At 47.5% G+C, this 15710-nt stretch overlaps 1 protein-coding gene across 1 annotated transcript in view; it reads left to right on the top strand.

The window, feature by feature from the left end:
* AAAS (aladin WD repeat nucleoporin) overlaps nt 1-15710 on the top strand; it is a 416285-nt gene that overhangs the window by 155895 nt on the left and 244680 nt on the right. Inside the window, exon 10 of the mRNA XM_078687624.1 lies at nt 9413-9537. Coding sequence (XP_078543750.1) covers nt 9413-9537 — 125 coding nt within the window. The remainder of the gene's footprint in view (nt 1-9412; nt 9538-15710) is intronic.

Raw genomic sequence — 15710 nt, 5'->3', positions numbered from 1 at the left:
TTGCCACATCCCCGTCTGCCGGCCCACAGACGTTACCTGCAGTTCACAGTGGGCAAGAGCACTTTCAGTTTGCTCTTCTCCCCTTTGGCCTTACCAGCGTCCCTTGGGTGCTCACCAAGGTGATTGCTGTGATTGCAGCACCAGTATTCCCCTACCTCGATGATTGCTGTTGAAAGACAGTCTCACCCCTGGCAGTAGTGTCTCACCTCGAGACTATGGCTGACCTCCTCCACTCGCTGGGGTTAGCAATAAATGTGCTGAAGTCACACCTGACTCCCTGTCAGAGGCTCTCTTTCATCTGAGCTGTTCTGAAGTTTCAGGCCTTTCCTCCAGAATGGCGATTCCAGTATAGTAAGGTTATTATTTCAATGTTTCAACCTCTATCCTGGATTTTGGTGAGACTGATTCAGAGGCTGTTGAGCCGCATGGCATCCTGCATACTGTTAGTGACACATGCCCGTTGGCATATGCAGGCTCTGCAGTGGGACCTGAAGTTCCAGTGGGCACAGTATCAGTGCAATCTCTCTGACCTGGTTCAGATCTTGGAGGGAACCTCAAAAGACCGGCAGTGGTGGCTGACGAACCACAATTGGGTCAGCGGCAGACCCCTCTCCCTTCCCTAAGCAGAGCTTACTGTAGTGACCGATGCGTTACTCCTGGGCTGGTGCGGCCGATTGGGAGAGGTGGAGTTTAGAGGTTTCTGGTTTCCGGCGGAGTCTGAGGACCATATCAACTTGTTAAAGCTTAGGACAATCAGGTCTTCATGGACAACACCACCATCATGTGGTACTGCAACAAACCGGGTGGGATGGGGTCATGGACCCTTTGCTAAGAAGCCCGTGTCTCCGGACATTGTTGGAATGACAAAGCATTTACCTGGTGGTTCAGCACCTGTTGAGTTCTCTGAACTCAGCCATAATGCCTAGCGTATCATGAATGGCGTCTCTACCCGGAAGTGGTGCAAGGTCTCTTTTCAAGATTGGAGAGAGCCTGGGTTAGATCTGTTTGCCGCTGCCTAGAAGGGCAATGTCAGCAGTTCTGTTCGTTGGAGTTTCCAAGGTGGCTCTCGCTCAGAGTATCTTTTCGTCTTGAGTGGATTTCAGGCTTCCTGTACGCGTTTCCTTGAATACCACTTCTGTTAAAAAAGATCAGGAATGCCCGGGCCGAAGTCATTCTTGTGGCCTGGAATTTGGGACGGAGAGTATGTTATCCTGAACTACTGAGTCTGAGCAGTGGTCCTCTAATCAGACTGCACCTTTGGGAGGATTGTCTGTCGCCGCAACAGGGCAGTGTCTCCACCCTAACCTGCTTACCCTCTGCCTTCATGCATGGAAAATGAGTGGCAACAGTTGACAGCTTTCTAATTTCTCCTTGAATTCTGTGATGTTATCCTGGCTGCCAGGCGCCCCTCCACCCAAGACATTATTGCCGTTGAGACAAGTTTGTGACATGGTGTGCATCCAGTAATACTGACCCTCTTGTGCACCCCACTCACAAGTTGTTTTGTTCTTTCTCTGGCCAGCGGGGCTCTACTCTGGCACAGTTAAATGTTTTGTTAGCCATTGGTCTTAAAATTTCTCAGATGTGCTCCCTTTAAGCCACTTGAACAATTGCCCTATTTGCCAGCTCACCATCAAAACAGCTTTTCTGGTGGCCAGGAGGGTCAGGGAACTGCTAGCACTCTCTGTGAACCCTCCTTACACAACTTTCTTTCCAGACTAACTGGTTCTCAAAACGCATGCTTGCTTCCTTCCGAATGTTCTGACACCTTTTCGCTTAGCCTTGCCTGCCATCTTTGTTCCGCCTCATCCGTCTAATGAAAAGGATACTCCACTGCCTGTACCCAAAAAGAAGGTTGTCATTCTACCTTGATCGTACCAAAGAGTTCTGGGTGGACTATCAGCGGTTCTTTGTGTATGTTGGGGTGAAGAAGGGAGAAGCTTGCAGAGACTAACCATCTCATGATGGCTAGTGCTGTGCATTAAAATCTGCTACACATGGACCAAAAAAGCAGCCCCCTAGGGCTTACGCGCTCAGTCCACCAGAGCAAAGGCTGTAACCACTGCGTTACCTCACGGAGTCCCTGTCCTGGACATCTGTCAAGCACCAAAATTGCCTTCACTACACACGTTCACCAAACATTACTATTGGAACATCCGGCGTGATGGGCAGATTACCATTTTTGTCTTGCATGACTGCTTGGTCTAATTGGTTATTGCTTGTGTATCTATTCTAAGGTAAGGAATCTGCTGATAAAAGTTTCTATAAGATGAACAAGTTACTTACCTTTGGCAACGCCTTATCTGGTAGAGATTCTATCTAGCTGCAGATTCCTTACCAGGCCTCCCCGCTCTGCAAACTGATTTTTGTAGAGGGTTAGCCTTTTGAGGCGCTTGGCACTGCACACCAGTGCCATCAGCATTCTTTGTAGCTCCGTGCTTTTAACATGGAAAGTCTTGAAAAGTAACTGATGTCAGCATGCTGGGATGGCGCCTATATAGGGACTGTGCACGTCACATCCGACGCACAGCTTAACGACTCCACTTACCGTGCACAAGGAAACTGATAAAAAATTACCAGATCTAGTCTGAAGTCTGTGAAAAAATTCTAAGGTAAGGACTCAGCTTCTCCTTTAGCACTGCAAGTTTCTGTTGGAAAGGTTTGACAAGTCGTGCTGTCTTTTGGCACCATGTATGCAGGTAATCTGCAGTCCTGTTGAGAATGTACCTTAATGTTTCACTCTTCTCTCTAGATCTCCTCTTCCTGGTTTCCTTTTTAGCTTACTGAAGGCACTATTCCAGTTTTTGTGGAAACACTTCACTGCTCCAGTGGCTACGTTTGCTCTATGCAAAAAACTTTTTTGTTGTTGTTTTGTTTGTTTTCCAAAATGTGTTTTTCTCCTTGCTAGAGGATTGTGCTATAATCCCAAGAAAATGTTAAAGATCTTAGTAGAAATTATCCCACATGTCAGAAATCACTCACCAACTCAGGGAAGATCTTCACTGTCTCTGATTGTGAAGTGGCAGAAACCTGGTGGATAAAAAAAGAGACAGGAACTAATCTTATCTGAAATTCGTCTGATAAAACCAGTTGATGAAAACAGCATTACAGAACTGAAACTCTAAGAAGGACTATCTCACACATTCTGTCAAAAGTTCATAAACATTTTGCAATAAATATGTGACCCACACTTAATCGTTCAGTAATGCATTTGCCTCCAAAATTGGTAGAGCTGGAGTTAGAAAAAGTGTACAGAGACCTGAAATATTCAAGAAGTGTATTTGATTGGAAATAGTTGAATTATTTGTTGGGCATTATGTAAAGCAATGTCTGTTCTTGCTAAATATTTTTGCTGTCTGTTTTCACCGGGAACCAGAGATCTAAACTGTGTTGTCTTCTAGGAGTAGTGATGTCTAAGGCACATTAATTCCATTGACTCAAGTTTACACATTTACAGTGGGTTGACAGTGCTAAGAAAGACACTACTGTACAATGTGTACATTTTTTTAATACTGCTCATTCCTAGTTGGGGAACATCCATTACAACGCTGGTTTTACACCGCAGTGCCATTACAACAAGGGTTTTACGACTCAAGTCGTTACCACGACTTGCGCGCTCCTAGTTACTTCAGACTCGAAATTGATGGGAGATCATGATTCAAATTAGAACACTGTGCTACAAACAAGTAACTATTTCACCCCTTTTTTACTGTGTTATCCACAAGCCTGGTAATTTTTGATTTGACAAGCAATTTTTGCGGTGGTTGTACCCAGAAATGTTGAATGTCTTTTTTTATTTTTTATTTTATTTTATTGGCTTTTTAACATGTTACACACAATACTTGGCATTTAGGTTCAATTCTAGGATACATGTACATATTTCGTCGTAATATATATTTCTGGTTTACACATCAGGCAATGTTCATCACATTCTGTTCAAAACTAGGCTGTCTCCACCATAGCGAGCCGTGGGCGCTCCTGAAGTTTTACCCCTCTGAGTAGATTGGTACCCTCGTATAGTTGTCACTTGTTCCCCCCCATCGTCTCGAGAGCATGAGTTACAAAGAGTTTCCATCCCTCCCCCCAGCCAACTAACCACATGGTCATAGTAGCATTAGCGTTTCACGTTCTCTCCTTCATGGACTATTTTCAAGGTCAGACAGTTCTTGTGGTAGGTCGCACAGTTGTCCCCTGTATTCGTTCCATTTCCTGGTCCATTTTTTGGGGCAGCCCCGATGAACATACATCGCTTTTTCTGCCAACATAGCTGCGTCCATGTCTTTCCCCCACTGTGTGCATGAGGGTGCCAGACCTGAGCCCCAGTTCCTGGCAATGTTCCTTTTTGCAAGGGCTAGACCCAATGTTGCCCATGTCTGCAATCCCCGATTCATGTCAGTGGGCGACCAGATATTTAGTAAACAACATCTAGGTTCTCTTAGCAATTCAACACCACTTGCCTCTGATATTTCGGAGAGAACTCAGACCCAATACGATTGTATCCTGGGACAGTCCCATATTGTGTGAAAGAATGTGCCCTGGAGTCCGCACCCTCGCAGGCAGACGGGCTCCGGGATGCGGCCCAGCCGGTGTAAGAGTGTGCGGGAATAGTATATTCTGTGCAATATTTTCAATTGCACTAGCACTGGTATGGAAGCTTCCCTAGCAGATGCTAGAGCATGTAACCAATCTTCATCCTCTATGTCCCCTAGTTCTATTTCCCATTTGCTTCGGAGGACAGCCGTGGAGTCAGGCAGATTGTTGAGAAGTTTGCGATATGTGAGTGAGATCGCTTTTTTATCTAGGCATTCGGTGAGGAGTCTATCCTCCAGGGGGGAGGATTCAGCTAGCTGTGTGCCCGTTGGAATGGCCCCCTGTAAAGCTTGTTTGATTTGTGCATAGCGATAGTGCTCGGTGTCTGCCATCCCGTATTTTTCTTTCAGGGCTGGGAATTTGATAACTTCACCCCTTATCCATAGGTCCCCGATTTTGGAAATACCAATTAGGTCCCACTGCCGGAAACCCTTTGTGTTCGCTAGGGTACCCAGACGCCGCCTGTCCCAAAGTGGCGTAGCGAGTGTGAGCACTCCCTCCCATCCCAGGGCTCTCTGTGCCGCGTGCCAGATCTTGATCGTGTGGGCTGTTGGGCCTGTAAAAGTGTGGCGTCGTTTGTTCGTGTATAGCGCCCTCATGAGTTGGTCAGGTGGCAGGACAGTTCGGTCAAGGCGGAAGGCTGGGTCTAGTTGTGGAGCGTGTAGCCATTGATTTACTGCTATTAGTTGTGCTGCCCAATAATACAATTTAACACTGGGTAGGGCAATCCCACCGTCATACCAGGATCGGATTAATTTGGAGTGTGCTATACGGGCCGGTTTTCCATCCCATAAGAGTGCCGAGATTTCTGCGTCTATTGACTTAAAATAGGTGAGAGGGACCGGAAAGGGTGTGTTTTGCAACGCATAAAGGAATCGTGGGAGTGATAGCATCTTAAATAGTGCGGCCCTCCCCAGTAGCGTGAGCGGTAAAGAGCGCCAATGTATTACATCGGATTTTAGCCTCTGTAGAGGTTTCATCAAGTTTTCTTCTATGAATAGGGATTCCTGTGGTGTGACATAGACTCCCAGGTATTTGAAGCCCCTGGTGACCGTTTGTAGGGTGCAGTCTGGGGGTAACGTCGGTGTACGGCCCCGTAGGACATAGAGAAGCGATTTGGCCCAGTTAATGGTGTATCCCGACACATCGCCGTAGGCCTTAAGTAGGTCCATCAAAGCTGTCGGGGACGGGGTAGGTGACATCAAATAAACCAATACATCGTCCGCGTAGAGGGAGATGCGATCTTCCCATCCCGTCCCCCACGTGATCCCTCTGATTATAGAGTCTACTCGTACTTGCACCGCTAGGGGTTCAAGTATAAGTGCAATGAGAAGCGGGGACAGAGGGCATCCCTGCCTCGTTCCGCGCCCCAGTGTGAATGTGCGGGATATATGGCCATTGGCTACCACCTGTGCCATTGGCGCAGTGTAGATGAGTTTAACCCAACTACTAAATTTAGGGCCGAAGCCCATCTTTCTGAGTACTGCGAACAGGAATGGCCATTCTACCAGGTCGAAGGCCATCGTTGCATCAAGGGAAAGGATGGCCGCGTCTTCCCACAACATGGGAACACGATGTAGGACTCCATTAATGCGCCGTAGGTTAAGTGATGTATTTCTACCAGGCATAACGCCCGATTGGTCCGGGTGTATTAGGTCTGTAAGGTGGGGCTGTAGTCGTAGCGCCAGGAGTTTCGCCAGGACTTTAGCATCCACATTCATTAGGGAGATCGGCCTATAGGAAGATGCTTGGTCAGGTGGTTTACCAGTTTTGTGTACTACGACAATGGTGGCTAGTCTTTGATCAGCCGTGAGCTCGCCTCTTGACAGGCAGTCGTTATACATTGGAAGCATGTAGGGGATTATCTGTTGTGACAGTGTTTTATAAAGTTCTACGGGTAGGCCGTTCGGCCCCATCGCTTTCCCAGTATGTAGTGCTGCTAGTGCCTTTCCCAATTCTTCTCCTGTTAAGTCGTCCTCAAGTGTTTGTGCGTCCTCCTGGGATAGCGCGGGTAGGGGTATGTCTTGCAGGAACTGCATGCTGTCGTCTTCCGTCCAACCCCCCCCCCCCCGTGCAGTGTATACGGTCTCATAATATGTGACCAATTCTTCCACTATTTGCGGGGGATCAGTCGTGTGTGTACCATACGGGACCTCTAACGTGGCAATCCATCTATTGGCCCTGTCCTTCCGTTCAATCCATGCGAGCATTCTCCCAGTCTTGTCACCTAATTCGTAGACCCTATGCAATATGTCAGTCAGTCTTGCCTTAGTTATGTCCTTCACATACGCCTTGTATTCCTGTGACGCCAGTGTTAGTGTGTGGGCTGTGTCTTCCGTGTTATCTGAGGCGTGGGCCAATGCTGCGGTTTGGACTGCTGTTTCCAGTGCTTTAACAGTCGCCCGCTGCTCTTTTTTGTGCCTGGTAATGGTAGAAATAGCCTGTCCTCTAAGTACTACCTTGAATGCTTCCCATAGAACCGAGGGCGAATCTACTGAGTCGGGGTTTTCATCAAAGTAGTGCGTGGTGGAGGTCGTCAGTGCTTTCATAATAGATCTATTTTTAAGATAGCCGGGATAAATCGGGAATATTCTTTGTCGTCTGGTGGGTTGTGCTGTGTAGGTGAGGTGCACCGGGGAGTGGTCTGATATCCCTCTTGGGAGGAGCTCGAGGGCCGTGATCTTTTCCGGGGGGGATCGCCAATGTCAGCATGTAATCTATTCTAGAGAGACTATTGTGGGCCCCCGAGTGAAATGTGTAGTGACGGTCATGGGGATGTTTAAGTCTCCACATATCCACCAGTCCCATTGCTTCTAGGAAGTCGTTAAACATTTGGTTAGATCTAGTAGTTTCACGAGGAGGCTGCCGATCAATCGCTGCGTTCAATACTGCGTTGAAGTCTCCTCCAATGATTAGTTCACCCTCCGGGAGTTCAAGCAGTAGTTTACCCAGGTCTTGGAAAGCCCCTTGGTGTAGCGTCGGGGGGATGTATACTGATAGTACATTATATGGCCGTCCCTCCCATTGACAATGGATCGCAGCAAAGCGCCCTTGGTCATCAGTCCAAGTGCGTTTGATGAGCAGTGGAGCGTTTTTTTGGGCTAGGATTCCCACCCCACGGGAACCAGCCGAGAATTCTGCGTGCGTGACCATCTTGAAGCCCCAGCGATTAGGAGCCTTGCAGGCCGTCCCCACCAGATGTGTTTCCTGGAGCAGAGCCAATGTGGGTGCTTTTCTCTTGAGATATTGGAGGACCAGCCCTCGTTTAATTTTATGACCTAGTCCATTTACATTTCACAAAATAATTGTTAGCGAGGGGGCGACCAGTGGTTGTGATTGGGGGCCTAGTGTTGGAACATCGTGACTAGCCATGGTCATCGGTAAGCAAGTGCATCAGTGTCATCGGATTTAGGACGCGGACCGAGGTCCGAGGTGTGCGGGAGCTCAGAACGTGCTCCCGTGTGTCTAGCAGTGTGCCTTTAAGGTGGGTGTCATGTCGAGGAGACCGTGACCGATAGCTCCCACAGGGTCGCTGCGGCCGGGTCATCGTGCCTGAGTGTGTGAAGAAGAATCGATGCGTGTGTCGCGTGTGTCTGTAAGGAGCCAACCATGTTAGAAACGTACAACTAAAACAGAAACTAAACAAAGTCAAAACGTAAAAAACCCTCACCCCCCACCCTGCCTCCCTGCCCGGCGGACAATAAACCTTCCACCTCCCCAACTGAGCATAGTGCTTACAGTCCCAACACATGAAAATTGTTCGTGGACGTGAGACTTCTGTGTCCGTTGCCGTTCCCCCCCCTCTGTGGGTACTCGTACAGTGCCAGTCTTAACTATTTAGTCCTACCTGCATGGGCCTCGTCGTGAAGGACCAAAGTCTCACCATAGTTGGCCAGCCGTAAGTGGCCCGCCGCCTCACCCTCTCTCTGAATATCCGGCAACCTTCATCCTGTTGATGAGTAGATGGATGTCTGATTTGAAAATAAAAGGTTGAAAGAGGCGGGTGACAGTGACGGAGTTTGTAGTGTGACGATCCCTATTCAGTGTGCGTCATTGTTTGGCCGAGGGCTTCTATCTCTGTGGGTCCGTTGCATATTTCGATTCTTCGGATCTCTCGCCGGTCTCCATCCCTCCAACCACTCCTGAGTCGCTTGCGGCCTGTCGAAGAACCACGTTTTTCCTTCGGATTCCACACGCAACTTCGCCGGGAAGATCATCGAGTATTTTAGCTCCCGAGCACGCAATTCTTTCTTTACCTCCGTGAAGCTCCGGCGTTGTTGAGCCACTGCCGCTGTGTAGTCAGGATAGAAGTGGATTTCTGAGTTATCAATTTGGATTGGAGGTCGAGTGCGCGCTGCTTGTAAGATGGCGTCCCGGTCCCTGAAGTTAAAAATCCACATTTTCTTCTCTTTCTTTGCTGCTCTTACCTTTCATCTTTTACATCTTTTCATTGATAGCTAGTATTCATCATTATTGAAGTTTTCTTCCTGATTTCTCTCCCATCGTCTCACCAACTTTCACCTCTGTTACTCTCTTGCTTTCTCATACTCCCTCCTTACACCTTGGTCAGGTTTTCCTCTTTCTTTCATTCTAGACATCGCACTTTATGTCCTATCTTTGGTTTGCTCTATCTTCTTTTCCTGTTTTAACTCTTCTCATTTTTCTCTCCCCTCTTTCTCTTATCAGTATCCCTTGTATACTTCCTCTCCTTTCTCTTTTTCTCTCCTCCTCTATTCTTTATCCCTAAAACTACTTGCTATGGAAATTATGTAGATTATCTCTTCTTCATTTTGTTTTCTCTGATCTTTGTCTCCAATGCTAGGTGTGGGATGTATCTACAGAGAACTGTGTACCGCTGCAGCGAGTTGGAGGGGGTGGAGTCACATTCCTGTCTTGGTCACCCAAGGGTAGTAAAGTCCTGGCAGCCACACCCACAGGTGTTTTCAGGTGAGACCTTCCAATAACCAAAAGGTAAACATCAGATAGCAACTGTAACATGCACTGGCTGAGTTTCAATGAATGTGAGTACAACATATTAAATCACTCCTTACAAAAGTTCAACAAAGCAGAGAAGAGTGTTATACATTTCTGATATACCTGCAATCAGTTGTCCATTGAGGGTATACATGTATCCAGAGAGTCTGTAAACAATTACCATGATGAGAGCCTCTCGGCCATTGACCTCTCAAGATACTTTGAGTGTTGTCCCATCAGCCACTCTTGTGCATAGAGATTCATCATCAAAGTTGCACTTCTTATTGGTGTGTTAAGGCCTAGTCATGGATGCTGGTCACCCAATGTAAAAGGAGTACCATGTTAGGTGCACCACTGTCACCCCACATGTAGAGTACCCACCAAAAGACTCGATACACAAGTCACCTGCATAGAAAACCACACTGGCAGAGTATGAATTAGCTCATGAGAAACAGAATGACACATGATTACAGCACCAGTGACTTTAAACCCTTAATCCTGCTCTTGAAACAGCTAAACAGTTACACATACAGTTAGAGAACAATAATGTTCTTCACACAAACCAATGCGGTTTGTATCTGGTGCATGACATGGAAATGACTTAGTGAGATGTGGTTGATAATATCTGTCTTGTTGTAGGCCAAGGACATTTTGTCATGCTGTTGATAATATCTGTCTTGTTGTAGGCCAAGGACATTTTGTCATGCAGAGTTTGTCAGTTTTACCATCCTCTTTCGTTGAAACAGATTATCAAAACCTCTTTGAAAGATCAATTGCAGTTCCAAATGTAGAGGTTACTCCATTAATCAGTTTCTGGGTCTTTCTTTCAGGCCACAGTTCTGTGGTTAGGATGGATAATTTTTCATCGTATCACATTTCCCTTAGATGTCATGTGGCACATAGACTTTCTTCTTTACCTGGCTTAATGGGTTCTCCTTTCTGTGCACTATTCAACAACAGTGATTCCTGGCTCAGAATTATGCTGAGGAAATTATAGTGGAACTTAATGGCTCCCCCAGTCACTGTGACATCCTTCAAAGCTCTCTAAATGAGGTGTTTGAGGCATATGAGCTGTAGATCATATGCTTTAGCATCGATCGCCATCTGGTGTTGGGTCCGGATGTTTACACTTTGTTTTTGTTCGAAGAAGTCTTAGCAGTCGCCAGGTAGGTGACTCCTCCTTTCGGTGATAGTGCGCATTGACATTGACCCCATCCCCAGATTTTCTTTTGCCGCCGTCGGGTTCGGATGTGTATTGCTGCACTCCGGTTTGACATAGAGCTGGGAATGGGGATAACGATCATCATACCCCACAAGATGGGGACATACCACATGACACTGATCTCTGGGGTGATTATAATAAGGAAACAGATCAACCCAAGACCCTGACCTGTATCCCTCCAGACCTTCCCCACCTGATGACAACATTGGCTTTGCACAACTTATCAACAGGGCTGCCCAAGTTCACAGGGTGGAGCTACATTCAGGCCCTCTAGAAGAGGATTTCCTTGTAAAAACATTCACACACTCACAAAGGTCTACTAACACTTTACCCATGTTGCAGGGTATGTTAAAACATACTGACATGGTATTCAAAGTCCCAGTTAAAACCAGGATACTGACACCTAGGGTGGATAAAAAATACAAACCTGCTCCTACAGACCCTGTATACATAAAAGGTCAGTTACCTTTAGACTCTCTTGTTGTATCTAATGCCCGCAAGAGAGCGAACTCTCAAACTACAGGCGACGCCCCTCCTCCTGATAAGGAGTCTAAACTTATTGATGACTCTGGCAAGAGAATAGCTTCACAGGCTGCTAATTATTGGTGTATTGCCAATGCTTAGGCTCTGTTAGCACACTACGACAGGGCCCACTATGATGAATTGGAAAAACTCATGCAACATTTGCCAGAGGAGTATAAAACTAAAGCTAACGACCTTGTTCAGGAAGGGAAGCTCATCACCAACACTTCCATAAAATGCACCCTAGATGCAGCGGACACAGCTTCTTGTGCTGTCAACACTAGCCTACTGTTGCAGAGACATGCTTGGCTTCGAATCTCTGGATTCAAGCAGGAGGTATAATCCTCCATACTTAATCAGCCCTTTGATAAAGAGCATCTTTTCGCGCCAACAGTAGATACTTCATTAGAAAAAATGAAGAAAGACACCGAAACTGCAAAGTCCATGGGAGCCCTACAATTACCTTCTAGCAGGGGTTCCTTTCGTCGCTCCTTTTACAGGGGTGGCTCAAAAACACTGTTGTCAAAAAATCCCTCCTCCTCTTACAAGGGGAACAAACAATCTAACTCCTCCAGAGGCTATTTTCAAGAGGTTACAGAGGAATTAATAACCAGGAAAGAGGCAGGGGTAATTCCACCCGCACTTCCCTTGCTGATAAACAGTGACTTTCCTCTACTACCCCCGATCATTCCACTCCTGTCGGGTACGTCTCTCACAGTTCCTGCCTGTCTGGGAGTCAATCACCTCAGACAAGTGGGTAATACAAATTATCCAACATGGTTATTGCCTGGAACTTACCATCACCCCACCAACAATCCTTCTGAGACAGCGTGCAATGTCACCAGAACATCTCACCCTGTTAAAACAAGAGATCCTCTCTCTCTTAGACAAACATGCAATAGAACTGGTCCCATTATGTCATCAAGGGAAGGGGGTGTACTTCCTATACTTTTTGATTCCAAAAAAAGACGTTTCCCTTTGGCCCATACTGGACCTCAGACAATTAACCTCTACATTCAATCGGACCACTTCCACATGATCACCCTTCAACAGGTGCTCCCATTGCTCCAGCAAGGCGACTTTCTTTCTACTCTAGATTTAAAGGACGCCTACTTACATATATTCCCATTCACCCAGCTCATAGGAAATCTCTGGTTCGTGGTGGACGGACAACATTACCAATTCAAAGTCCTCCCATTCCGGGTAACTACAGCACCAAGAGTCTTCACCAAGTGTCTAGCAGTAGTTGCAGCTCATTTAAGAAGACAACACATTCACGTCTTTCCTTAAATGACTGTCTAATAAAAGCCAAGTCGCAACACATCTGCATACAACACACTCACGACTTGGGATTCACTGTCAACCTCACCAAGTCTCATCTTCAACCCTCCAACACATGAGCGTACCTAGGAGCCACAATAGACACTTGCAAAGCTCTAGCGTACCCCAACCCAGTCAGGGTTTGCATGTTGCGTATTCTAATATCACAATTTCAACCGCAGCACTCACTACCAGCCAGAGTGTTTATGCTGTTGATCGGAATGATGGCGTCTCACATTCTAATTGTTCCTTACGCAAGACTCCAACTGCGTCCCATACAGGAATGCTTAGCACGTCAGTTAACCGATCTGGAGTTGGTGGACGGCTGCACTCATCACTCTCTGCAGTGGTGGAATACACAAAACCTTTCCAAAGGGCGGCCATTCATCGACCCGGTTCCACAGAGAGGGCTCACAGCAGACGCATCCCTCACTGGTTGGGGAGCTCATCTTCAAAAACATATCCTTCAGGGCATATGGACTCTACAACAAAACCACATAAACCATCTGGAGCTGCTAGCAATTTTTCTAGCATTGAAAGGTTTTCAGATACATCTAGTAGGCAAAGCTGTCCTAGTTCGTACAGACAACGTGACAGCAATATACTACATACAAAACAAGCATTTGCAATGCAATAGGTCTCGCATTTACGCAAGTTTAAGCTATTGGCATTGTAAATGACTATGCCTTTTATTTATGTTTTGAAAACAAAAATAAAAGGCGTTGTTATTTGCAATGTCAATAGCTCAAACTCTCGTAAATGTGAGACCTATTGCATTGTTAATGCTTGTTTTATAAAGCGTTCCACCACCCTTAGTATTCTTGGCTTCAAGAGGGGGTTCCCAGCAACCCCCAAGAAGAAGAAAAGGACAACTGAAACGTGAAGACTCCATGCAAGAAACCTAAAGGCAGAGAAGACGTCCTCAATGAGCCTCCAACAGAAGAGATACATTTCAGTATTTTCCTGAGGATTGAATAAGTCTACGGCGCACAAAGGTCCAGAGAAAGAGGATTCTAACACCCTGTCCCTCGGTGTCTGGAGGACAGCCCCGGGGCACCAGCCTCCACCCTTCCAAAGCAGAGAGGGCCTGGTAATGCGCCCCTCTCTCTCGGGTCTCTACAAGTAAACCCCACGGAGTGACCAAGGACTGAATGGGCATGACACCTCACTAACATGGTCAGTCATACCCTGTGGGTGCCCTGGGCTAGGCTGCCATTGCCCATGACCTCCTGCCGTACGCTGAGATGCCCATATGTTTCTTCCTCATGCACTGCCCCTTCCCTTCAGGGCACGGAGACCTCACACGCAGACACACACTGATAGTGCCAGGGGCCCACGCTGCTTCCTTCCCGCTAATGTGATAAACAGCCCCCTGCCATCACAGCTGCGAGACAGTAATCCGGTTATGGAGCCATTAAGGGGATAAATACGCTTAATGGGCATTCAAGGCTCCTCCTGAGGTGAGAGCGGTCTGGCGCGAAGTGCTGCGGTGTTCACATTTGCCTGAATGAATGAATGAATGAAAGTCCAGAGCAGCAAGCACCGCTGCACCCGGGCAGCCCTCCCTGCTGCACCATTCACCCTCCTTTCATTGAGTGCCAACCTCTGCCAGACTGTCAACCGTGCCAGCACAAGCTCACACACTGGCGAGCCGCCCTCATTAAGGCTGCCACCACTGTGTACCACCCTATTCTTTCGCCACACGCCCAGGTACTCCTGTGCCACCCTCTTCAAGGCTGCCACCACGGTGTACCACCCTATCCTTTCTCCGCACGCTCATGAACTCCTGTGCCACCCTGTTCACAGACTTCCACCACGGTGTACCACCCTATCGTTTCTCCACACGCCCAGCCACTTCTGTGCCACCCTCCTACCAGGCTGCCAACACCATGTACAACTCCGTGGAGCCGACAAGGGGGAGGGGGGGAGTGAATGCGTGCGACAGGAGTTTATCGAATATGAGATATCAATTGTTATTTAATTTAAACAAAACAATTAAATATATTTATCATTAAAAAAATACATCCATCCTCAATCTGTGCACACCGTCTCAGGACGCCAGTGATGGGCGCCATAGAACAGCTGCAATGTTGCACTTGGTGAATATCAGAAAAAAACAGCCTGACCTGTTCTTCCAGCGAGCACCAGGGGGGTTTCACTGACCCTCAAAAGAAACCACAACACAGTGCAGGTTCGTGCATGCACCACTAGGAGCCCATCCCGCGATTGCAGCCGCAGTGGTGCTCGTTGAAAAAGCGGGTGCCCACCCCACTATTATCTTTAATGTGGAACAGGAGCCTACCCCATATTGCAGCCGCTGTATTGAGGAAATCACCGCCGCAGCCTGGCTCGGACAGGAAGCCAGGCAACCTGTGTTGGGACAGGGCCGCAAGAAGACAGGAAGCAGACGGGAGCCTACCCCGTGCTCCTGTGCCCGTGAAGCCAGCCGGATCTAAGCGAGCGTGTGAGCCAGTGGAGCTCCCGTGCTCGTGGAGAGCCCCGCCTGCTGCTGGGCCTGACCCGCTGACGAAAGAGAGAGCCCGGTGAGAAGGGACTCCTCGAGGCCTGGCGGGAGTCAGGAGCACCACAGAGGAGACCAGCAAGTCCCTAAAGGAAACTCCACTGGAGGGTGCCTGCAGAGCGGAGTTACAGGCAGACCTGAGGAGGAAATTTATTTATTTTATTATTTATTTATTTATTTTATCAATTTATATGGCGCGACAGCTACCCAAAAAGGGTTTCCCGGCGCCTATCACAGCCTGGTAGAACGTGAAGACAGCAAAGGGATCAGATTACTGGTTAAACAACCAGGTTTTTATCTCCTTTCGAAACCTGAGAGGGTTTTTACTCTTTGCATATTTGAATTGGGAGTGTATTCCACATGACGGGACCCAGGTAGGCGAAGGATTTACCTCCTATCCTGGCCAGCTTAAATCTGGGGACACAGAATTTTTCTGCTGCTTTTGATCTTAAATTCCTATTGGGGATGTACGGGGAAAGACCTACCTGGAGAGCAGCGGGGGAGTCCTGAGTCAGCCCGGTGAGTGAGGAGGACGTTTAAACACTATGTCTATTCCCTGTG

Source organism: Lissotriton helveticus, chromosome 1_1 (assembly GCF_964261635.1).
Source record: "Lissotriton helveticus chromosome 1_1, aLisHel1.1, whole genome shotgun sequence".
In the NCBI taxonomy this organism is placed as follows: Eukaryota; Metazoa; Chordata; class Amphibia; order Caudata; family Salamandridae; genus Lissotriton; species Lissotriton helveticus.
Note: the sequence above shows the minus strand (reverse complement) of the source record. Positions and strands in the feature narration are given on the sequence as shown.